At 32.8% G+C, this 26,864-nt stretch overlaps 1 protein-coding gene across 1 annotated transcript in view; it reads right to left on the bottom strand.

Annotated features, from left to right (window-relative positions):
- Nucleotides 1-1,574: 1,574 nt before the first annotated feature.
- Nucleotides 1,575-26,864, bottom strand: part of LOC145256476 (uncharacterized) — a 61,057-nt gene continuing 35,767 nt past the window's right edge. The window contains exons 3-5 of the mRNA XM_080115418.1: nt 18,639-18,736; nt 8,815-9,334; nt 1,575-2,459 (exon numbers count right to left, since the gene is read on the bottom strand). Coding sequence (XP_079971544.1) covers nt 1,987-2,459; nt 8,815-9,334; nt 18,639-18,736 — 1,091 coding nt within the window. The 3' untranslated portion in view covers nt 1,575-1,986. The remainder of the gene's footprint in view (nt 2,460-8,814; nt 9,335-18,638; nt 18,737-26,864) is intronic.

Genomic DNA, 26,864 nt, shown 5'->3' with positions numbered 1-26,864 from the left:
CAAATATTTAGTCATGGTGTTTGGTTTGGTTTGGTTTGGTTTGGTTATTTAGTCATGGTGTTTGGTTTGGTTTGGTTATTTTGTCGGAAAAATTGTTGTTTTTATTTTTGCAGAACATGATTGAGTTTTGCAAAGGAAACAAGAAAAAAAAAAAAAAAGCAATATGAATGTTTAGTGCATTTACATTTTAGACCAGAAACCAGTGTCGTCAGACAGCTTGATTTGGTACGCCTTCTCTAGTCCCCATTTCTTAGAAGTTTATTCAAAAATATAACTACTTCATGAATAGGATGCCGGAAACACAAAAATGCAATCAAATTGAAAACGTTTAAAATCCTCATATACAACAGAGCATATTTGATTCAGAGATTTTATCAATTGCCATTATAATTATTTTTTTTTTTAATAATAAAAAAACTTTGTAATAATTTCTTTTTTAATTATAAAGAGACTTTATAATAATTGGGGTTTTTTAATTATAAAAAGACTTTATAATAGTTTTTTATTTAATTATAAAGAGACTTTACAATTGTTTTTTTTTTAATTATAAAGATATTTTTATAATTGTTTTTTTTTAATTATAAAGAGATTTTATAATAATTGTTTTTTTTTAATTATAAAGAGATTTTATAATAATTGTTTTTTTTTTAATGATAAAGAGACTTTATAATTTTTTTTTTTAATTATAAAATCTCTTTATAATAATTTTTTTTTTTAAATTATAAAGAGACTTTATGATCAAACAATTATTACTAAAACAGTTTCATATAGCTATTATCTGTAATTTAAATAACAATTATATTATATGCAATGGAACTGGCCAAGCTTAGCCTAACAATACTTCGAATTTGAGTGAACCTCGTTGCGGTTGAATTTTTTGTTTTGTCGATATATTTAATCTTCAATCTCAAGCAATTATTACTAAAATAGCTTCATACAGATATCTGTAATTTAAATAACAGCTATATTATATGCAACTGAACTGACAAATTTATAAGTACATAATTTAATATCAAACATTATTTCCATTCAGATCGAAATCGAAAATCTTGTATTTATTTTCAAATTAATATTTTAGGTTTATATCCTCTCAGGATACAAATGTCTCGCAACTAAAACTAATCCTGGTGTTATCCGTCATATCGCTTGGCAACAATGTTTGATCTGTAATGACGGATGAGCAATGTGACATATAACAGTCAGCAAATATTACGTTAGGCTTTGTGAAACGTTTGTATCAGGAGATGAGCTAAACTTTTGTAAAAATCAAATATTATGCTCTTATAGAATAATTGAGCACTGTGTTTCTTTCCACCTAATAGAACTATATAAAAATTATTTTGCTTACCCAGAACATGTTTGGACATTATATAGCAGAACGCATTAGTCCAAAGTGTGCTTACACATTTTTACACATCTTATTGACAGAATGAATTGATTGATTGTACATGTGTAAAACTGTGCGCGTGTGTAAAATGAGTACACTATATATGTGTATAGATGTTTATATTTAGGGGGGGGGGAATAAAAACCATCCCAAAAATGATTATCCAAAAAATAACAAAAAAGCCTCATCCTTTTGGCATATTTATTTTGGGACAAACACCCAAAATGCACTTAACTATAAATGTGTGTGTGTAGGTGTATGTGTGAGGAGGAGATAGAAAGAGAGAGAGAGAGAAAGAAACTGTTAGTAGACAATGCATGTTTATATGTAGACATCCATAAAAAAAAAAAATTAAATAAAAATGGATACTGTCCCAAAAAGGATTATCCAAAAAATAACAAAAGAGCCCCATCCTTTTGGCATACTTATTTTGGGACAAACATCCAAAATGCACTTAACTATGTATGCATGTATATATATATATATGTGTGTATGTGTGTATATTTGTCTATTTCTCACACCGCTCTAGTCTGCCCAGTTCTTTTATTTATTTTAGCCATTTTTTTTTTTTATTTGTCGCCCTGCCCACCCTGTGATTTCTATTGGAGACTACAATGGCAACTGGGCCCTGCATCATCGCTGCCACCCCCTGCCCCGCCCGAGGAGCGATGATGTCGGTGGTGACAGTGATGATGATGACAGTGAGGATGATGATGGTGATGGTGGTGGTGGTGGGGGTGGTGAGGATGGGGGTGTCGCCGGTTCGCTTTCCGGCCGTCCACCGCAACAACAGCAGCAGCGTCACTGCGTTCATCATCACCGGTCCCCGAACTGTGCAACGACTCCTTGCTGCACAGGCACGCCTTGTTCGTGCCGTGTCGTCCGCGGAACATCTGCTGGCAACGGATGACATAGTCCTCATACTGTTGGTCCAGCTTGGTGGCGGCCGCGATCTGTTCTTTACGGGCCGGCACTTCCAGGGCCTCAGCACAGTCCACGGAACACGCCCAGTGTTGGAATGGAACGCAAGTATTTCCGAGATACGGATTTTTGAAGGTTATCACTTTATAACCTGAAATGAAAAGAGAACATTTTATTTGAAATAAATTAAAAACTCAAGTCAGATGTGTTTTCCGTGATATAAGCGTTGTTCAACTTTTAAAATAAAATATGTATAAAATGTCCTTTTTTGTTTTTGTTTTTTTCTTTTAGAAAGGTTATCAAGACCTAGAAGCCATTCGAGGATAAGGGTTAATGTGTCTACAGTAGTCAATGGGAAAATGTAGTAATCATTTGTAGTGAAAATTTGGTAAATTGAATTACTTAAAGGGATGGTTCATCACAAATTTGTTTACGTTGGACTTGAAGACGACCACATTGTAGTCAGTTGAAAAGCAGAAGGGTTCCACAGGCGTGCAGTTCTAAGAAAGAAGCTTTGTTCATGGAATTGATGTTTAGGTTTAGGCACAGATAAAGAGTGGGGGAAAAAGTGTTTTTCGTGAAAGTAAGGCTGGGGGGGGGGCATAGATTGTAGCTCAGACTTTATAAGCCAAATTAAAACGCAATATTATGAAAGATAAACAAATATTTGTTTAAAATTAATATTTTGGTGATAGACACCATCCTCAGAATTTTGGTTTTCACAGAAATATGAATTTTAAACAAATAAATATTTGAAATTCTGAATTTTTGAGATGAGGGCTGATTGTTTATATTGTATCGATTGGACTGGAGTGTGATTCGTGCAGCATTTCGATCAGTTTGGCCTTCAACCGTCTTCAGGAATGTTGGTTGTTGGTTCAGCGATGGAAGGGAGATAATCCCCTGTTGATCTTTATTAGAGTTGCATCGTTTTTGTCAACCAATTTTTTCACACATGAACCCATTACTATAAAACAGAGACTAACTCCAATACGAAAATATCTATGAGTCAGTAAATTTTCTCCGTTTTTTTTTGTTTTTTTTTTTTCCAAACAACCAACATGCAGCAGATGATCAAAGATCAAACTGACCGAAACCTTGCACAAATAACACTAAAGATGAGAATAATAGTACAATCGATATAAATAGTTTATTTTACATATTGCATTGTAATTTGGTTTATAAACAAATTTTATAAGTATTTTATTTAAAAAAAATTAAGATTTAGATAATTTCAGAAGCATTGCTTGATTTGAAAAATATGGAAGCATAAAAACTTTTCTTTTAAAAGTTTAGGGACTTACGCAGAGAACGACAAGTTTTTCTGTGAATGTTGTGCCAACATATTGCGATAGTTTACGTAAACTACCGAAATACACCAAGCGGTGATCAAATTTTAAAACATTTTTTAAAAAATGATAGAAAACATTTATTATATAGTAATTTCAATGAAGAAAAATGGAAATACAATTAAAAGAAAATAAACCGACAGTAAAGAAAACAAAGACAGCAGAAAAAAAAAGAAAGAAAAAAAATATATATATACATATATATATATATCTCGGAATCCCGAGATGAATAAGAACACAGATTAATTAATCATGTGGTCTCGAGTTTTATGGAATATTTTTTGCAGGTAATATATATATATATATATATATATATATATATATATATATGAGAATCCTGAGGCAAATAGGAGCACAGATTAATGAATCGTGTGCTGTCAAGTTTTACCAAATATTTTTAGGAGGTAATATTATATAAGATAATCCCAGCCAAAAAGAGAATAGCTCAATATACTTGATAGAGCAAATGGAATTTATAGTTTTTTGGTTTACATTTCATTCAGAAAAAAAAACCATCAATTTTCAGAGTAGAAATTTATTGTTTGAATAAAGAATACATTTTATATTTTTTTTTTCATGGATTTTCGATGTAGGCTCATCTTCTCAGAAGAGAAGTCATCTAATTCGAAATAATATTGTTATTTAGCACATACAAAGACGCATCACGTTAACAAGGCCCAAGTGAAACGCATATGATAGATTTTATAGTCTTACCTGATTATAATTTAAACTTTATCTTATTGTATCCATATTTCAAGTCCACCCTAAAAATAGCTAATTTGAAAAATTCTAAGCTAAAAATGTTAAGCTAAATTAGGTCTTTTAAGGATGGATTTGTAACATGCCTACAATATACCATTCTATACAAGGATTACCACGTCATCTGGATAGCAAATTCATATTTTTTTATTGTATCTACTCTCATTTCACCTATTTTCTTAATCTATGCTCCCCCTCCAAATTAATTTTTAAATATATTTTCTTTGTATGTGCTAAATAACAATATTAAATATTATTTCAAATTAGATCAAATTTGCTAATGACTTTTCCTCTTTTTCAAAAATCCATGGGTTAAAAAAAAAAAAATATATAAAATGTATTCTTTATTCAAACAATAAATTTCTGTTTTTTTATTTAATTGTTTGAACTATAATCCCCATCTTCTAGGTGTTGTTTTCTACAACGTTTCGGCAAATTATTCCTCTGGCCTTCGTCAGGTAAACCGCAATGGGATAGGCATGTTGAATACTCCAACTACGTCCACAGCAATTACTGCTTTTAGTAGTTGTAGCTATCTCACCACGGTTTGGTCAAGTAATACTCTGACCGACTTTGGGTGAGATTGAAACAGCTACCTCCAGACAATATTCACTTGGAATCTTGAATATTCCTGCATCTCTATCCACTACGCTATGGGCCGCAAAGGGCAATCAAGGTTGGATTTTTTTGATCTTAGAAATCCACAATCTTCCAATTGTCGGGTCCGTACAAATTGTTTTATTGAATTAATTTTTTGGAATTATTTTGTAGAAAACAACTAGAAGATGAGAAAAATAGTCCAAATAATTGAATAAAAAAAAAATTTCTTTTTTTTTAAATTTACTCGTCTCCAAAATATTTCCAAAAAATTAATTCTAATAAATTTCTACTCTGAAAATTAATGTTTTTTTTTCTGAATGAAATTTAAAGAAACTATATAGATATATATCTGAAGATAGAATTTCACTACTGGATTCAAATTTAAAAAAAAAAATGCATTATAACAGCTTCTAGGTTTCCTTATTTTTCAAATATATATATTAAAAAAAAAATGAGAAATTAAAGTTACATATAACTTTCATATCATCATTAATTTAAAAAAAAAAAAAAAATTTTTTCAATTTAAAATATTTTTTTCAATTATAAAAAAAAACGAAATTTTTTTAATTCAAAAAAGAAATTTTTTTAGATTTACAAAAAACAAAATTTTTTTAATTAAAAAAAAACTTTTTTAATTCAAAAAAAAAAAAAATTTTAAGCTAAATGCTTCTCATCAGAAGAGAAAGAAAAGCCAGGTTTATATAAAATATAAATAAAAGCTGGACATTTAGAAAACACAAAAATATTAAAATAAAATATATCTATAAAGAAGGAAGGTTAATAGGAGGAAAAATAAAAAATGAAAAAAGAACATGACAGAAAACATTTGTGCATTCATTTTTTTTTGTTTTTTTTTGCAGACTGTTATCCTAAACTTCATAGTTGTTACTGTGTGAAAAAAAAAAAATGAATACGCAAATTATGGAGCTTCATCTCAAAGAATTCTAAAAAATAAAACAAAATTATGGAGCTTCAATAAAAACAAATGAAGCATGTATGTATTTGCCCCCTACCCCTATTAAGCCCCAAAAGTCCCCCAGGGGACGTCAAATTCTGATGAAAATGAACGGTGCAGTTTTAAGCCTTATCATATGTAAATTTGAAAAAAAAAGAAATGACAAAGTCCATCATTTGCCCCCTCCCCATTTAGCCCCCAAGGCCTTAACATATTTAAATTTGAGCTCAGCACCATGCAAAACTGCTAAATAAACATACACAGCCCTAAAAGAGCCCTTGGGGAACACCCAAGAGTTATCGTGAAGTATAGACAAACAAAATTATATAGAAATCAGTTAGTTACAATTTTTCAGAAAGTTTTATCCAAGGCAACAATTTTTTTTAATAAGCACAAAAAAATGTCAATTTTAGCCATTTTAACCCACTCTGTTACATTTTTACTCATATCATGTTTAATGTTTGTGTAAAATTTCAAAAAATTCCTAGGCGCAGTTATTGAGAAAAGTTCGGACAGACATACGGACAAGGGTGAATTTACAGGCCCACCTTCCTTTTGTTGGGCGATCAGAAAATGGAAATACAATAAAAAAAATTAAATAAATAAAAAATAAAAATAATTTATGATCAGTTTCATTCAATTTCAATTCCTGGCAATGTCTTTACTAAAATGATTTATTTATAATGATTTTAATTTTTGGAGGATTAAATATTTTCTTCCAATTTATTTACTGTCGGTTTACGTAAGCTGTCCGAACATATCAAGACAACCTTCATGGAAAAACAGCTCGTTCTCTGCATGAGTATCAAAAAATGAACAGTCTTCTTTCTTACTAGCATTTCAGTCCGGCGTTGCTCGGGTGTTTGGAGGTGTATGTTAAGCAAAAAAAATTTAAAAAAAAAAAAAAAAAAAAAAAAAAGGCGGTCAATTTTTTAAACTTTGACCCCTATTATGACCCCTTAACATTTATTGTTTTATGCTCAAATCAAGTTATTAAGTTAGATCCATGTCCAAGGAACCTACATTTAAAACTTCAAGTATTTAGACCCAAAATTGGCAGAGGAGTTTCGTAGAGTTTTCAAAGGTCAAATCGTTGAACTTTGACCCCCTTAACAGCCAAATTTCTGGCCGATTACAAAGATTTTCCCAAATCTCAGTACTCTGTATATCAAATTTCGAGTCTGTAGACTGAAAATTGACAGAGTTATTGCGTAGGGAAATGTACACAGACACACACACACGGTTTCTGAGAGAAATAAACATTATACCGGTTGTGATAGGAGGCTTAATAAAAAAGAACCTTCAGAAATACTTAGAAGCAATCCCTGGAAGACCAAGCTGTAACGAGATACAAATAGCAGCCATAAAGGGAACAGCATCTATTCTTAAAAGAGCCCTCGGATATAAATTTAAATCATAACAGAATCAAGTATTAGCTCCAGAAGGGATTAGTCCCTTGATATCTTACTGAAGTTAAATAAAAAAAAAAAAAAAAAAACAAGAGAACGCAGACGCTTTCACTTTTATAGATATAAAAAAAAGTGGTAGTAGGAAGGTAGGCTCGAACCCATTCCGCAAAGAAGGAAAAGAACGGAAAAAAACATGATGTCTTTGCTGTTACGACCACCGCCAAACCGGAAGTGACGTAGATTTAAATTAAGGCTAGATAATCGAAAGGAGAGGATGACTCAAAAATATCAGCAAAAAAAGCGCCCCCTCCCCTGTAGAACACTACCCAGTTCAAGGTGAAGATATTAATGTTTTTAGGCAATTTTTCGATATACTGATCTTGGTAAAATCCGGCGCCTCTGATATAAATGTATGTATGTATGTATGTATGTCTGCCTAAAACTTTTGACAGAGGCGACGGATTTTCACAAGATCAGTATCGTTTTGAAGCTCAACCCTTCAGACAACAAATACTGAAAAATTGACTAAAAACATTAATTCCTTCACCCTTAACTGGGCACTTTTTAATAGGGAGGGGTTGCTTTTTTCGAAAGTCATCCCTTCTTTTTGATTGTCTACGTCACTTCCGGTTTGGTGGTGGTCGGAACAGCAAAGATATCATGTTTTTTCCCCGTTCTTTTCCTCCTTCGCGGTACGGGTTCGAGCCTGCCTTTCTACTACAACTTTTTTTTTTTTTTGCTCAAGACACACCTCCAAACACCTGGGCAATGCCAGGCATCCATGCTAGTTAAGTATATAAGTAAATAATAGCAATAAAAATAATAGAATAACTAAAATATAAGAAAAAAAGAAAAGACAGCTAAGAAAGAAGAGATGGTAAAGAAAAAATGAAGAATGGGAATAAGAAATATGGAAATGCTAAAAATTTATAAGAAAATGGACAAAGTGAAGCCCGATGAAAAAGTGGAAACTATTCAAAGGGTAATGTGAGATGACAGTAAAATCCAGGATTTAAAATTTCTAAAAAAATGTATTAAATTAAAAAAAAATAGTCTTTAAAATTAAAATTGTTTTAAAAATTTTTTTAAAAAGTCCAAATTTTTTAAAAATTAGTTGTTTTAAGTTTCAAAAAAGAAAAATCTGTTTTTTCCTTTTACAAAGAAAAAATTTTGTTCAAATTTTAAAAATGGAAAAAAAAATTTTTTAATTTCAAAAAAAAAAAAATTCTTTTTATATAAAAGAACTTGTTTATAATTTTAAAAAATTTTTTTAATTTTCAAAAAGAATTTTTTGTTTCAATTTAAAAAAAAAAAAAATTAAAAAAAAAAACCTTAATTATGAAAATAACAAACAAAACAATGAAAAAAAAAACAAATGTATCCATAAGCCTCTACTCCTGCACAATTGCAAGTCGAGAGGGTGTAGTTACTTACCTGGGAGGTGACGAAGAATGGCCTGGTCACAATGATGACACAAATAAAATTTAGAATAAAGTTCGGAGAGATAATTCTTCAAAATATCAGCAATACTACTGTCGTTATAAAAGTCTAACTTAAGACCAATCACAGATTTTGCGGCCCAAAATTGGAGACTCGCAGGAACTTTGGACGTTGCAACCCCGAAGCCCCCAACAGGGATGATTCGGTAGTTGACATCAGTGTGATACCACATGAATGTGGCCTTGAAATAGTTGTGGTTGCCATGACGATAGACAGTCTCGATGGAGGACATAGAAAGAAGAAAGCCTGGCAGGGCGTCAAGCAGGTTATTGTCGAGGAGAATAGTTTTCAGTTTCGTACAGAATGTCAGCGTGTACGGAATGGCGTTGACCTGCAATTTATTATTGGTCAGCGCTAGATACTCCAGTTTCTTCATGCGACCGATGTCTGCTGGCAAGTGGTCCAAACTGTTATATTTCAAAGATAAGTGCGTTACATTGGCGCATTTGAAGATCTGAAAGAACAAAACACAAGAATATTAGTTTTATTACATATGGGAGGGGGTACCCAGCGTTGCCTGGGTATGTGGAGTTGTAGTAAGGACCCCCCCTCTCCGGGGGGGGGGGGGATAAAAAGTGATGATAGTGGGGGGGGGGAATCAAAGCAATAGTAGGCAATTTCGGTGAAGAGAGGTGTTAAAAAAAATGTAGTAGTAGGCAGAAAACTGCCCAGTTGAGGGTGAATGAATTAATGTTTTTGGCCAATTTTTCGATATTTGTCATCCGAAAGTTTCACATTTAAAACGATACTGGTTTTGTTACGTTCCATGTTTTTGGCAGACATACAAACACAGATTTTTGCCTTTTATATTATAGACTAGCAGGGGGTACCCAGCGTTGCCTGGGTGTTTAGAGGTGTGTGTGCTCGGGCGGGGGGGGGTAATCAAAACAAAAGAATAAGTGAAGTAAATATTTTTAAATATTAAATATTTTTTTATTTGTTTAAATATTATATATAAAAAAAATGTTAAAACTTTAAAAAAATCGAAAAAAACTCAAAAAAAAAAGCTAACGTAATGCAAACAAATGATGTTAAAATTTCTTAAAATCGGAAAAACAAAAACAAAAAAGAAAATGCGAATGTGATGGAAAAAAAAAGAAAAACGAACATCAAAACTTTCTTTAAAAAATCGGAAAAATAAAAACAAAAAAAAAATAGAACGTGAAAAATGGCTTAAATAACCCTGTTTCAATATTAAAATTAAAAAAAAAAAATCGAAAAAAAGAAAAGAAAAAAGACATCTCATACCACGCTTCGAACTTACAACTTTTAGATAATGACGCTGACCTCTAATCAAGTGAGCTAAGACAACGTTGACCAAATTGGGTCGTTTTTTTTTTTAAATATTTAAACTAAATCATGTTCCAACGTCATTTGCGCATGAGTAGAAGCCAACTTGTCATGAGAGGACGGGTTTTGCTACACCCTCCCTGATGATTTTAGGGTGAAGGAATTAATGTTTTTGGCCAATTTTTCGATATTTGTCGGGCGAAAGTTCGAGCTTTAAAATGATACCTATTTGGCGAAAATCTGTGGCCCGTGTTGAAAGTTTTTACAAGACATACAAACACACACACATTTTCGCTTTTATATATATAGACTAGTGGGGGTGCCTGGTGTTGCCAGGCGTGTGTGTGTGTGTAGGGAAAAAAAACAAAGTTTTGGTAGGCAGGTAGGCTCAAATCCGAAGCCTGGAGGCAAAGACGGAAAAAAAATCGTGACATCTTACCGTGACGCTAAGAGGGCAGTAAATTGAGAATGGTTGAAATTAAACACTTAAAAAACACTGGTGGTGAAACGAACGTCTCGTTTTCTAGGTCAAACATTACGTCATAGAGAAATGAAATCACATAGAGCCAGTTAAGCTTTCTGCGTATTTGCTTGTTTCCCCAAGACGTTGAGGAAAGCCAGTTCCCCCATAAAAAGGTGAGTGTCCAAATGAATAGCAATTGTCTGATATGACGGGTTTTCTCACATTGATCAAAGCTCATTGCTTTCTGGACGTCCCTGGCAGGAAAGCCAAGGAACTGACTTCGTTTCACTTTATTTATACTAAAAAGCCAAACATGCGAGAAGACAGAATAATGCGAATTTCATAACATAAAAGTCGCTCAAATAAAAGACAGACACAACCTCCTTTTGTAAAATCGTAAAATATTATAATCTAGGGAGTATATAAAAAGAATTAGTGATCCCTCCCCCGAGCTCTACCCCCAACCCCCACCAAAAAAGTTTTTGCCAGAAAGTGCACACACACACATACATTTTCACGTTTATATAATAGACTAGCAGGGTGCCCAGGTGTAAAAGAAAAAAAAAATTGGGTAGGGAGGTAGGCTCGAACCAGAAGCCTTGAGATGAATAGCCTGACAACTTAGCATGACGCTACACAAGCAGAGAAGTGAGGAGGGGTGAAAGTACACGTTCAAAAAAGCAGCTGATTAAACGAAGGTGAACGTGTGGTTTTCTAGGTCAAACATCACGCCACAGTAGTAGAGAAAATGAAATCACAGCACAAATTGTTTGGTAAATCGGACATATTATAATCTAGACAGTATATAAAAAGTTGTAAAATTTAGTGACCCCCCTCTTCGAGTACCCCGCCTCCACAAATTTATATAATAGATGGGAGGGGGTGATGCTTGGGAGGATTATATCACGACCACAAAACTACCCCCCCCTCCCCAGCAAATTTGAAGATCTGAAAAAAAGTAAAAAAGATAATACTAGTTTTATTATATACTAGCAGGGAGACCCGACATTACCCGAGATTGAATGATGATCACCGAATGTCCCATGCTCACATATTTTTATTGCCATCGAAATCGGGGAAATTGATTGACTGTCTACTCTAGTTGGGGACCCATTGCAGTGCACCAAGATGAAGTTTCACATGTATCTCCACAGTGACAGTCCACAATACATTGTAGTCTACATTGCCCTGTTGAGAACATACTTATTTTTTTATATAATAGTTTAAAATGCAAAAGTCAAGTATTATGATTCAATTGTGCTCTAAATAGAAACATTCATTTTGAACGCGATTCTGTCATATCAAAGAACCTATTGTTGATTTTATAAGTTGGGCCTTTCGGTTTCTGTGATAAAAAACTTCTCAAATGCACTTGTGATGTTAGATTGTGTAAGGTGTTAGTGTAACCCCACACTGATGAAGCTCGGCTAGGACCCCTTTTTGTCTGGAAACTTTTGGCTTGTATCGTCTGGTTCTTCTCTGAGGGTTGTTACATTGAATCCTGTATGCTGAAAGCGAATATCGAAGCCACAGGCAGGAAGAAAAACAGACTCGTGAAATTCTATTCTACAGAATTAATTTCACAAACTTATGCACAAATAATTTTACAAATATCATTCAGTTCTTAGTAAGTTTTTTTTTCAAAGTCTCAATCTCTTCACAGACAGCATCGGGCGGCGGGGGAGGAGGAAGAGTCATGTCTCCATCGAACGGCGGGTTACCTCGAGTTTTGCGCACAACTCTTTCGGAAACTCTTCGAAACTCAATTCGAAACTTCTATACTCGAAAAACTCTAATTTTCGTACGACAGTAGTATATATAGTGAGGTATGTGGATGGGGTGGAAGTTCCCTAGCCAATCAGATCTCGCCATGAAATCGGAAAACCCCAGATTTTTGCGTGTGTGCAATTCCCGAATCTTGGATCTGAGACATACTAATTCCCATGACCTTAAGGTCTTCATGTCAACACTGACATCTGACTTTGAGTTCACCAAGGCCAAACAATATTATGCTCCAAGTTTCTTGTCATCAATTTTAACTGCAAAATATCTTTCTCTGGTTTCAAACAATATCTATTTTGACATTAAATAAAATATATATATTTATATTCTCTATTTTAAATCCTCGGGTTATTCGTCATCACCCAGGAACGATTAGCTATTTAGCATAGTTATTTGGCCCTCCTCGGGCCCCTGGGGGGAATCTAAAGCTCCCCAATGATTGATTACGTCACATTAGCTTTTGTCAAAATCGCATGTTCCTTCTTTCAACGGATCATTTTGATTATTGATACTTATCGAGAACGAGTTATATATACCAGTGTTCCACAAACTCTCCTCTACATGTCTGGCATGGGAAAGTGCTGACCTTCCAAGTTTCGCTTTAGTGATATACTCTTGCTGCTCAAATACCCAACACCACCTCTGCTAAAAAAAAGACAAGCTGGTTGACGTGGAGGTTCTACTCACTTTTATACCTATACTGCATACACCCTTTATCTCCCTGATTAACAAAAAGCACCTCGTCAAGACATGGGACGTCACAGATAACTGTCGCTGTCAGTGAAATAATCTGATGACAGTGATGATCGCAATATGTTCATGGAATATGCTGACAGCAACAATGTAAGTGCAGTAAAACGGTCTTTAACATTATTAAACATTATTAATATGTTTACAGGCAATAATAATAATACATTCCATTGTTACTAAAAAAAAATAATAATCATCCTTACATCACAGCTATCAACATTGTTCAAATGAACATGACACCTTAAAAACAAATGAACCCCTAAACGAATATCAATTAGTTCCTGAGGTACAAGAGTTCCTATTTACAATGCCTCCCCACAGGACAGAGTTAGACACCAGGGTCGTTTTTTAATGTGGAGAAAAGGAACAAAAATAAAAATTGTCTCAGTCCTGAAGGATTTCACCTCCACTGACAGAGAACAAGAAATTGAAGTGCAGCATCTGAAGAACAGATACTACACTTTGATCTTGTCCCGAAGGCCAAGTTACAAAGATGCAAAACTTTGAACACGTTTTCTGATGTTATTTTTTTAATGGTGCTTAATACCGTATGATTCTGGGGATCTCATATATAACGTTAGATATGTTTACATATATGTGCAGGATTAAATCTAACCTAATTAACCAACTATTAAGAATATTCAAAACACAGCTGCTCAGCGTAAAAATTCAAATATTTCAGATTTGCATTAATTTGATCCATAGTCATTAGACACCAATTAAGCAAGATTTTTGTATTAGATGTTATTTTCACAATGTTTCAGCTGATGCAACCTTCGACAACTTTGTTGAACTCTGGAATCTGTATGTAATTTCGAATGGAAGAATTTGAAATTGCATGCAGATTCTTAAGTTTAACAAAATGTTCATAAAAATTTGAATAGCAGCCGAAATAGTCAAGAACAGGTTGGAATAAATTAAAAATAATAAATTTATTTGAATTTAATGAGAGTTCACTTTATAACTTTAACATAAAAGCGATTACTCATTTCTTCATTAAAATGCATTCTTGACCATATAATCTTTGACAGAACAGGTAATTATTTTTGCAAACTTTCTTTTTCGGGAGTGCTACAGATCCCAAGTTTCTATTTCGTATTTACACCCCAGACTGAGGTTTAGTATTAAAAAAAAAAAATTACGAGCTTGGAGACTGCACTTAGATGATGAATGATATCAAACAAGATTATTAAATCACAGAAAAGTTTGGGAGCAGAGAGTTAAACGAGTTTTAATGTACCCTGCTCCTCTAACAATGTCTGGCGAGTGAGGTCACCGAATTTAGCTTTTTTGATCCCAGATGATCTCCTTATGTTCAGTGGGCACGCCTGCGAAGGTCATGAATGCTGAAGGGTCTTGTCTAGCAAATTACCACTTCCCCACATTATCAAAGATCGAAAGGGCAAATTATCCGGCATCAGCAACCAAGGGCTGTATCACTGAGGAGCAAAGGTCATTTAAGCAAGAAAAAAAAAAAAAGAACACTTCAACAATTTTTTTTTTTTTTTTATTACGTTTTCACCCCAAACAAGGCACATTGCCACTTTGGTGTAGGGGGCTACTATCAGGGGCAACAACTACTGAGGTACTATGTAGGGATTTGGGCAGCAAGATGTCAGTTCACGTTGCACTTGAACTTCTGCACGTCAGTACAGTTGGGGAAGCAGGGACCTGGAATGGAATTCTAAAGTCTAGCGGTTCTGGGGAAGAAACTACTGGAATAGAAAGATTTTTTACATCTCGGGATCTCTACAATGTGGGGGTGTGATTTAGCAGCCTGTCGGGTTTGTCGAGGGTATCTATGTCGTGGGGGCACAATTGGTCTTTTTGGATAACGTAACAATAATTATTCGTAAAAAATGTTTGTGTCTGGACAATATCGCTTTGAAAAGTCTGGGCGATTTTCAAGTTCAACTACCAACCCTAAGTCAACAACATGCAATTCAGAAAGCAAAATCAGTTTGAATGATTTCAAAGTTCAGTCACCAGCTCTAATTCAGCAAGTCAAACTTTCAACAACAGACCAGTGGCCAGCAAAGTGGAGTCTCTCAATCCAGTTCAGTCGGGTCTGACTATTTTTGCTTCTCTGACTCTTCTGTTTTACTGTGTCATAACTCTGATCCTCTTACCAATAAATTTTTCCTTTAATTCTCAACATATTATCAGTAATATTTTCCAATTCCCATTTCTGGGGAACACATTATCAGACCATGAACAGCCAACAGACCTTTGTGTCACCTCTTTTTCTTCTGCTACATCAATTTTTTTTCTGCCTCTTCCTGCTACTATGAATAGTTATTTTGTAACGCAATCCCCCATTGAGAAGTGTTAGAACTACGCTGAGGTAGCTTTGTATTCCCGGGTGACGCCAGATAACCCAAGGATTTAAGATAGAGAAGATAAATATACATATTTTATTACATGTCAAAATAGATATTGTTTGAAAATCAGAGAAATGTATTTTTACGGCTAAAAATTGACAACAGGAAATTTCACTTAGAACCTTGTCTGGCCTTGGATGAACCCCAGGGTCGGAGGTCAGAATTGACATCTGTCCTTGAAAATCATACTTAGATTTCAGTGTGGGAATTGTACCCACGCAAAATCCTGGAGATTCATGGCGAAATCTTACTACCCCATCCACTTACCTTACTATAAATACGACTGTCGTGCGAAAATTAATCAGAAGAGTTTCAGAGAAGAGCGAGAAGAGTTGAGTCGAACAGAGTTCAGATCAGAGTAAAGAAGAGACGTGACCCCTCCCCACCTTATCCATCCGTCAGTCGCTGTCTGTGAAGAGAGTTGAGACTTTGAAAAGAACTTACAAAATCTGAATGAGAATTGTAAAAACATTTGTACATATTTTTATAAGAATTAAGCTTTTATAGATAGACTACAATCGTTGTCTTTCTTCCTGCCTGCCGCTTCGATATTCGCTTTCAGCATATCAGATTATGTAACAACCTCCGAGGAGCCTAGACAACCACGTGCCAAGAATCTAGAGTCTTAACCACCTCCTCGAACAAGGAGTTACATTTTCTCCTCCCCTTCTGTTGGCTGGTCCCCAAAACTACAAATGCGCTTTCTGTTTAATCCCTTATAAAAGTTTCATCTAGAGAAAAAAAAGTGGGGGGGGGGGTAATAGCAGCATTTTAATGAACAATTAATGCCAAGGCTTGTGGTGTGTGGTCTTTTCAGCTTTCTTAATAAGCCATTTATCTACTTGACTTGCTTAAGAATTTGGTTAGCCCCAAACCTTGTTCTGCCGATAATCATTTTTTTAATGTTCCTTGTCTGGAAATAGCTCTTGTGACAAGACCACCTTGCCTGAACAAGAGTTATCATTGGTTGTCACAGACCCTTGAAAAGGGATTTTATTATCAAATAATCAACTTTCCCAAATCTTTGGAAAGGGCACGCTATGGCCAAATTCCATTTCCCAAATCTTTGAAAAGTGAATTTATCACTGAATCAATCTTTCTTGTTCTTTTTATTTAATGGGCTTGAATAATAAACAAGGTCACATTGGGAAAGAAACAGGATATCTTGCTAGAAATCTGGGATTTTTATGACTTCTATAAGCAGTTAACACACTTTAAACCCTTTTCTCCCCTTCTTTCTTTCTGCCTTTCACTTTTCTTTCCACTGGTCTGAATTTCAACAGCATATCAACCTTAGTTGTTCTTTTTATTTTTTAACCTGCCATTAAAACGGATGCTTAAATCAGAAATAGTAAGCATTTCATCCATTTCCCAACCCCATCACTGTATCTGTTGTATATAAAACTGCTAATGTCTGCTGAAGGGGGTGTGTAGTTGTTCATGTATATAAAAAAAAAAAAATAATAATCCAAACACAAACTATAACACATTCCATAAGTATCAGTTGGGCTTTGGGTGTGTGTGTGACACCATTACGGAAAACGACCCTCTTAAATGCTGACATCTACATTTTAGTCTTTGTTTGAACCTCTTTGTCGTCAGTTGACAACCTACCATTCAATGTTCCAAACTGGAAACTGTCTCCAATCAATCATCCTTCTTCACGTGTATCTTGTCGAACTCGGGAATATTTCTATCAAACTCGGGAATCTGCACAGAATTTCAAGCAAAACTATTTAATCCACAGAGGCAATATGTTCTCGTTCCATCAGCCATGACTGGGTAGAAGTCGTAAGTAATTCATAACTGTATTTTTGGGTGTCACTCCGCACTGAAGATTAAACCTTCAATTTCCAGAAGATTAACTTTACAACTGAATTTTAGCAAGTACATTATCCACTATGCCATGTGTTCTTGCATAGTAGATAAACTACTTAAACTTCTGGTAATATTTAGTTGTAAAGTTACTCTTCTTGAGGTTGAGGGTTCAATCATAGTTGCTGTAATGATAGCATGCTACCCCTGTAGATTAAATAAAGTGTCCCATTCGAAATTCCATGCAGATTCCAGAGTTCGACAAGAAGATAAGATAAAGCTGAAGATAAACCTGTTCTACAAATATTTTAATGGTGAATGCTCTGACGAACTACAAGCACTTGCATTCCGTCAACGTAAATACCTCCAACAAACCTGACAAGTAGCTAAATCCCACTCCTACGCAGTAGAGATCCCTTGGCGTAAGAAAGCCTTCTACTCCAATAGTTTCTTCCCCAGAACTGCTAGACTTTAGAACACCCTTCTGGGATTCTTCTTTTCCAACTCTACTGACATGCAGAAGTTCAAGTGTAATGTGAACAGACATCTTGATGATTATCTCCCTTCATAATATCCCTGCAATTTATGTCCCCGATAGTAGCCCCCTACTTCAAAGTGGCACTGTGCCTTGTTTGCGGTGAAAATTGAATATATATATAAATATAAAAAATAATATATATAAAAGGTTGCATCAAGCAAAACGTTATGAAAATAATACTCAAGACAAGAAAAGAATATTACGAATAATCAATCCTCATCAAAAAATTCAGAAACGCATCTGCCAATCAATCAGCCATAAAATGCATGTTTCCCCCTCTTACCAAACTTTAACAAAAAACACTCGACTAGCTACAATCACTGAACTTCAATCTATGGTCTCCCTATCAAACTTTCACAAACAGAGCACTCATCTAGCTACAACCACTATCAACAATTTTCCCCACTCCCTGTGCCTAAATCTAAACACAGATTCCATAAACAAAGCTTCTCTCCTAGAACTGCCAGCCGGTGGAACTGTTCTGTTGATTTGCTTTCCAGCTGACTACAACATGGTCGTCTTTAAGTCCAATGTAAACAAATTCTTGCTGAGTCATCCCCTTAAATAATCAAATTATACCCAATTTCGTCCCCTAACAATTACTACGTTGTTGTCCTGGGAGGAACCACCGTACATTCACTGACCCTTAGGACCTTGATAATTGGTAACTCCTCTGTGGAAAAAAAAAAAAAAAAAAGCATCAAGAAGAATAGAAGTTTTATTATGTTTGTTATCTTACCTCTTTTGGTAAGCGGTTGTCATCTCCATACTTGAAAATACTGTCCAAATGAAACTCTGTGAACTGATGATAACTTAGATACAATGAAAGTAGAGTTTCTGAAAATAAAAAGAAAAATAATTCAATCATATTTAACATAAAAAAGTTATCTGGTTGGATTTTCAAATAGAATTTAAGTTGAAAAAGCAATCTTTGATTCTGGCTAACCAATTTTCATTTATTACTGTTGTTAACACAATTTATATACGGCAAAATCATGTTGAGAAACCGGTTCCCGCTAGATCACTAAAGTTAAGCAACGTTGAACCTGGTCAAGTACTAAATGGGTGACCATTTGGGACTCCCATGGTTGGGGATTGTACAACCCTTGCCTTACAATTACACGCACAGTTGCCCCCTACAGGTGGAGTATCATTTGTCTTTCGAAACTGAACAAAGGCGTTGAATGATATGATTTAATGGCAACAGGATAACTTTGCTACAATTTATGTTTTTAAATTATGTATCAGATAACTCGTAAGGGTTTTACTATTTATTTATGACCGAATTAGGCACGACTAATGTACGCCTGGGTATGACAACTGCTCCTACTGCTTCTCAAGGCACGTCATTCGAGTGAACGGTGATGACAGATAACCACTGATTTTAAAAATCTCAAATAAACTCGATTTTTTTTTTTAACTCTGTGAAAAAAAAAAGTTTGTTTTTATAACAATAAAAAATCTGTATAAAATAAACTCGATTTTAATTCAAAACAAACTGACATGATGTTTTCCTTTGTTAAAATCTACAAACATTTTTAAAGATTTTAGCGAAAAAAAAAAACAAAAAAAAACATAACAGACTGTTTAAAAAAAATTTCTTGTTTTCTTTTCACATAAAATAAAATCGATTTTATTTTAGGCAAACTATGTTTTTTTTTATTAAAATCTACAAAGATTATAACGAAAAAAAATAGCAAACATTACATCAGACCATTTTAAAAATATAAACAGTTTTTTTATTTTATTTTTTAGATTTAAGAGGGGAAAAAATATAAATCAAATGTAAGAAAAAAAAATGTTTAATTTTTTTTTAATACTGTTGATTTGATTTGTTTGTTTTAATAGTAAATGTTTGATTTGTTTGTTTTAATAGTAAATGTTTGATTTGTTTGTTTTAATAGTAAATGTTTGATTTGTTTGTTTTAATAGTAAATGTTTGATTTGTTTGTTTTAATAGTAAATGTTTGATTTGTTTGTTTTAATAGTAAATGTTTGATTTGTTTGTTTTAATAGTAAATGTTTGATTTGTTTGTTTTAATAGTAAATGTTTGATTTGTTTGTTTTAATAGTAAATGTTTGATTTGTTTGTTTTAATAGTAAATGTTTGATTTGTTTGTTTTAATAGTAAATGTTTGATTTGTTTGTTTTAATAGTAAATGTTTGATTTGTTTGTTTTAATAGTAAATGTTTGATTTGTTTGTTTTAATAGTAAATGTTTGATTTGTTTGTTTTAATAGTAAATGTTTGATTTGTTTGTTTTAATAGTAAATGTTTGATTTGTTTGTTTTAATAGTAAATGTTTGATTTGTTTGTTTTAATAGTAAATGTTTGATTTGTTTGTTTTAATAGTAAATGTTTGATTTGTTTGTTTTAATAGTAAATGTTTGATTTGTTTGTTTTAATAGTAAATGTTTGATTTGTTTGTTTTAATAGTAAATGTTTGATTTGTTTGTTTTAATAGTAAATGTTTGATTTGTTTGTTTTAATAGTAAATGTTTGATTTGTTTGTTTTAATAGTAAATGTTTGATTTGTTTGTTTTAATAGTAAATGTTTGATTTGTTTGTTTTAATAGTAAATGTTTGATTTGTTTGTTTTAATAGTAAATGTTTGATTTGTTTGTTTTAATAGTAAATGTTTGATTTGTTTGTTTTAATAGTAAATGTTTGATTTGTTTGTTTTAATAGTAAATGTTTGATTTGTTTGTTTTAATAGTAAATGTTTGATTTGTTTGTTTTAATAGTAAATGTTTACAAAAAACAAAAATGTCAATTTACCATGACACAGGTCTACTCTCTCAAGATTTACCTTCCTTCTAAAAAGGATTAGTTTATTGCTAATCACCTAAGGAGCCCCTAATGGGAAAATGCTGACTGGACCGTTCAGGTGTATTTTGTAGGCCAGCATCCTTTTAAATAGAATTTTTTTTACTTTAAAATTTGTCAATTTTAGCAGTTAACAAAACAACAAAAAATCATGCAGCTTTATTATGTTTATATATATATATATATATATATATATATATATATATATTAACATAATAAAGCTGCATGATTTTTTGTTGTTGTTTTGTTAACTGCTAAAATTGACAAATTTTAAAGTAAAAAAATCATGCAGCTTTATTATGTTAATATATATATATATATATATATATATATATATATATATATATAATATAAAGCTGAATGTGTGTGTGTGTGTGTGTGTGTCTGGTCACGAATAGGCTCCTATATGGTTGACTATTTTAAAAAACTGATTACATATAATGATAGAAGATGTATCGAGACACAGGAATGGGTATGTTTGATCTGGCAGAACAGTGGTTCATAAAAATTGTGGCATCTGCGTTCGCGCCTGGGCCATAAAGTATGGAAATAAAAAATTTAAAAATTAAAAAAAAAAAACGTTTACAAGTGTTTTGATATAGATGTACATAAGAATACGTTGATAAGTATGTTTTAACTTAAATAGGGATGGTATAATAAAATTGTGAGGTCTGCGTTCGCGCCTGGCCTCCATAGACTGGAAATAGGCACAAACTTTAATAAAGACTTTTCATATCTATCTGCGTAAGTATATTTTCATAATTATGTTTCAGTTTGAAGAAATATGGTATAAAAAAATTATGGGGTGTTCGTTTGCGCCTGACCTCCATAGGATGGAAATATGTCACAAAGTTTAACAAGGTTTTTTTTAATATAGATCCACAGAATATTGTGATAAGTGTTTCAGTGGAAACAGGTATGGTATAATAAATTATGGGGTTTATCTATTTTATTTTTACTTTCATCATATTTTGCTTTGGTTTTGATACCCCCAAATTCAACCCAAATTTACAAACCTTCCTTTTCATAAATCAGAATCCATTTTCTGTAGGCTGTTTTTGAACCCAGTCAATGACGGGTCCTTTGCTAGTATATATATATATATATATATATATATATATATATATATATATATATATGGAGAGAGGGAGAGAGTTTATCTTGATAATTATAGAACCCTGTAGACCATACCTAGTCTGCATAAACTCTTTCTTTTGACTCTTCTTTTTTTTGAACCCCTGAAATAAAATTTTTTTTAGAATTTTTTTTACTTTAAAATTTTTAACGAAACAAAAAATCATGCAGATTTATTATGCTAAAAAAATTCCATGAACACAGCTTCTTTCTTAGAACAGCACGCCAGTGGAACTCTGTTCTATCTGCCTGTTTCCCACCTGACTACAACTTGGATGTCTTCAAATCCAACGTAAACAAATTCCTGATGAACCGCCCCCTTAAGTAGACACTTTATGAAATCTCAACACTAACGTAAAACGTACTGTACATGCAATAACCCTTATCCCTGAGTGGCTTCCGGGCCTTGATAAGTGGTGACCTCCTTGTAAAAAAAAAAAAATTATATATATATATATATATATATATATATATATATATATATATAGAGAGAGAGAGAGAGAGAGAGAGTTTATCTTAATAATTATAGAACCCTTTAGACCATCCAGACTTGTTTCAATCTTGTCTTCAAGGATCATACAATTCCATCTTTTTAAAAAGGAATGACAAGTGAATATATATATGTGTATATGTGTGTGTATATGTGTGTATATGTGTGTGTGCGTGTGTGTGTGTATGTGTGTGTATGTGTGCATGTGTATATATGTGTGTGTGCATGTGTATATATGTGTGTGTGCATATGTGTGTGTGCATATGTGTGTGTGCATATGTGTGTGTGCATATGTGTGTGTGCACGTGTGTGCATGTGTATATATGTGTGTGTGTGTGTGTGTGTGCGTGTATGTGTGTATTTGTGTGTGTGTATGTGTGTATGTGTGTGTATGTGCGTATGTGTGTGTATATTGTCGTGTCTCAGAGACTAAAGAATGAAGGTGAAGAGTCGTATATTTTGATTGCAATTCTAGCTGATGATAACCAAGTCATATTTTTTTTAGTTTTGATCTCACTACTATATATTAGGTTTAATATAATAATCGATAGAGAATTGTCCCTATAATAATCAAGGCGTAACCATGTCCCTATAATAAGAGCATTACAAACATATGCTGTATTTTCGTGGACATAGGCAATATTACATACCTAATGTGCTTCAACAAGTCATATCTTTTTTATTTGTGGGTCAATTTTTAAAAGAATTATATTGATGAAAAAAGAATAGAATAAGCATTCCAATGATGTTTATTTTTCTTTTATGCGTTCAATATTTTTATGCTTTAAATTAAAATCGAAAACACGATAAAAAATGACGACAGCAAAAAGGGAAACTGTTTTTTCAATGTTTACAGTTTATACGTTATGTTTGGATACATATGCGAGGGGTTAAATTTAATTGGATATGGCCAAAATTTTACAGGCTATATAAAAAAAGAATTCCATCTCTACTGGTGTTTGATTTTTATTTTTACGAGACAGGAAGCAAAGTTACGACCGAGCAAAGTTGACGAAGAATATTTCAAAATTGATAAGAGAAATTGGCATGTATCATCCATTTTCATATAGATAATAGTTTCAGAATTATTTTCATATATAATATGTAAATATTTGATAATTATTAAGTGCACAGAATTTTATTTTAAATGTTATCTTTTATAGAAATCAAATCCGCTTACAGAAAAATGGTCGCTAAGTGCATCATGCGCTGAGCTGACTAAAGCATTCTCTTAAAAATAGAAAACCGTGTTTCTGCTTTCGTCTTATTAGACTAGTCATTTTTTATTCTGAGTTCGTCAATTTAAAAAAATTATTTTCAAATTTGATTTCCAAACAATACTATTTTGTGGGTTTTAACGCTTTTAGTACACATGCACTAAAAGCGTTAACAAACAACAAAATGTACTAAGTATATGCGTTTAACTTCTTATTTGTACTTAAGGTAGAATTGTGTTTTTTAGTGGTCAAAAAAAAACAAAAAAAACAAATACATCTCTATATAAATAAAATTAACTCATTTTTTCCCCTCCAACTTTGACCTTAATAGGATTAAAAATCATGATATTACATGCAAATGTAATGCATACAGGCTGTAGCACATTATCTGAGGTTTGCTATAGGCCTATTACCTCTACAGTTCCTCGACAATGGTACATTCCTATATTTTTTCTGGTGAGAGTCCACTGCCAAAATCGCTTACATTCCATGGAACTTGCAACATCTTTTCTCTCTATTAGATTCGTCCTTTCCCCTCTCCCCATTTACACCGCAGCGGATGCGTTCACAAGGAACACGAGGAAACACACCGGTTTGGAATCGTACAAGGTTACTTATGCCGTTTCTTTTTTTTATTTTTAATCTTTTTTCTCTGATTTATGCTTTCTGTTTTTTCCATAATAAAATAGAAATAAAAAAAAAAAAATTTTAAATCGCGAAAATGCGATTACTATTATTGTTTTCTTTTTGCTTTTTTTTTTGTTAGTGTAAGATGCAATCTGCGAGACTAACCGGATTTTACTTCCGGTTTTAACGACTAACCGTGAAATCTAACTATGACCTTTATTAATACTTTCAGCTCAACATTTATTTTTACACAAAGATTACAACACAACGATATTGTGAATTCACTTGCATTACACGTAAATTAAAATTAAAACAAATTAATTCATTCAGAATTCGAGAAAACAAAAACATTCATTTAGAATTCGAGTGTGATGTGACTACTGAAACTAAACCAAAACAAACTTCACTACGGAATTAATATTTGAGCTAATTCACTTTTTAGTTAATTCATCACGGTTTTTGTTTTTGGTTTTTTTTTTGGCGCTTTCACCTCAATGATTCAAGTTCATGAGAATAGCTTGGATAATAAATAAATGGTGGTGAAATTACCGAATTTCTTGAAATGTTGAGGTCCGTAATTTAGCCCACTTTTTCTAAAGAAAAATGTCCAAGGAAAAGCCTAAATTTTGGCACTTAAAATTCTCATAACTTTTGAACTACTGATGGTATTTGTATAATTCAAACGGTTTTAAGCATCTTTTACATGGTTCTTTTCATAAAAGTTGATAAAATAACAATTATCTAAAAAGAAAAAAAAATCAACTTGTAATGCTAATAATAAAGCATAATAATCTACAGAAATATATATATATATATATATATATATATATATATATATATATAGAGAGACAATCAGAATTGATTCTTATTAACACGAGAAACAGGAGTCTGATAAACAGGGATTGAATAGGTAGCTCATGGTTTGAAGTAAATCGAGATCAGCTGATGTCCACCAACTACAAAGAGGTTTCAACAGACTCCAGCTGACAAAAATATGGCCGTCTTCAAGTCCAATGTAAACAAATTCTTGTTGAGCCGCCCCCTTAAATAATCCATTTCTACTCTATTTCCACCACTAACTGTTAATGCGCTGTTGTCTCAGTGACTACTGTACACTCAGAAACCCTTTTCCTCGAGTGGCTTTTAAGCCTTGACAAGTGGTGCCTCATGGAGTAAAAAAAAAAATTACCTTCATTCCTCTAATATGAAGATGAAGATGTCATGTGGTCTTGTCCTTCAGAGTTTGACTACAAATAGTAAAATAATTTTATTTTTCGAAATACTACCTGAAATTATCCTTGAGTGGCTTTGAAGCACTCCAATGTAGTAAAAAAAATAAAAAATTTATCTCCCTTTCTCTACTATGAAGGTGTCATGCAGTCTTGTCCTTCAGAGTCTGACTTCAAATAGTAAAATAATTTTATTTTTCGAAATTCTACTTTGTTGTACACAAATATATCAAATAATGTTCATGGTATTTGATTTTGAATAGCCACATTTAACTTGTGTATTAATCGAAACCACTAAAATTTGTTTTTGTATGCATGTACATTGTAGCTCTAATGATTGCATACGAGGATGAAATGCGGAGCCTCTGTATAGATTAATTGCCATAAAAATAAATGCTTGGTTTATGAAATCACCAACTGTCACTAGTATATATGGGGCTTCATGATGCGATTGAAACGGTCAAAATTTCCGAGTGATTTTTTCAAGTGGTGACTAGAAATAATAAAAAGGTTATTTTTTGGTTGAGAGTGTTTTTTTCCACCAACAATCTTCCAAAGTTCATTACTGAGTGAAAAATGTTTTTTCAACAATTATTTTCTTTTTTAATTAAATGAGCAAAATCACATTAATCTATATACATCTATAAAAGTGAACGTACGTGTGTGTGTGTGTGTGTGTGTGTGTGTGTGTGTGTGTGTGTGTACGTACGTACACACATTTCCCTACACAATAACTGTCAATTTTAAGTCTACAGACTCGAAATTTGATATACAGGGTATAGATATTTGGGAAAATCTTTGCAATTCATTTCCGCCCAGAAATCTGGCTGTTAAGGGGTCAAAGTTCAACAATTTGATCTTTGAAAACTCTACCAATTTTGGACCTAAACACTTGAAATTTTAGATATAGATTCCTTGGACATGGATCTAACTTAACTTGATTTGAGCCCAAAACAATACATGTTAAGGAGTCATAATAGGGGTCAAAGTTAAAAAAATTGACCACTTTTTTTTTGCTCAACATACACCTCCGAACACCCGGGCAATGCCGGGCTGAAATGCTAGTTAAACAATAAAAGATTAATAGAACAATATACTCCATTTTTTTTTTAACGAAGGCTGTTTAAAAACGTCTGAAAAAATTTAAATGTTTATAACTTCAAGTATCATCATAAAATTTAGTGTATATTTAGAATTACACTTCAAAAAAAAAATTAAATCTTTACGTCATGGAACAAAGATGCATATTCCAAAAATCATGTGAGTTTGGCTAGTGACTTCTCTATTTGGCTAGTAAATGAAAATATTTAGTTGTCAAAGGTCAGCTAAAGATAATTTTGTCCGTAGAGTCCTGGTATAACGCAGAAGTCTTTGTGTAAACACAGGGAGCTTTCGGCATTTGACAATGTTTATCATTTTATGGTTTCGCTTACTGTCAGCAA

This window comes from Euprymna scolopes, chromosome 32, assembly GCF_053919585.1.
Source record: "Euprymna scolopes isolate OS-2025 chromosome 32, ASM5391958v1, whole genome shotgun sequence".
Classification (NCBI taxonomy): Eukaryota; Metazoa; Mollusca; class Cephalopoda; order Sepiida; family Sepiolidae; genus Euprymna; species Euprymna scolopes.
The sequence above is the reverse complement of the archived record's forward strand: the minus strand, read 5'-3'. Positions and strand labels throughout refer to the sequence as shown.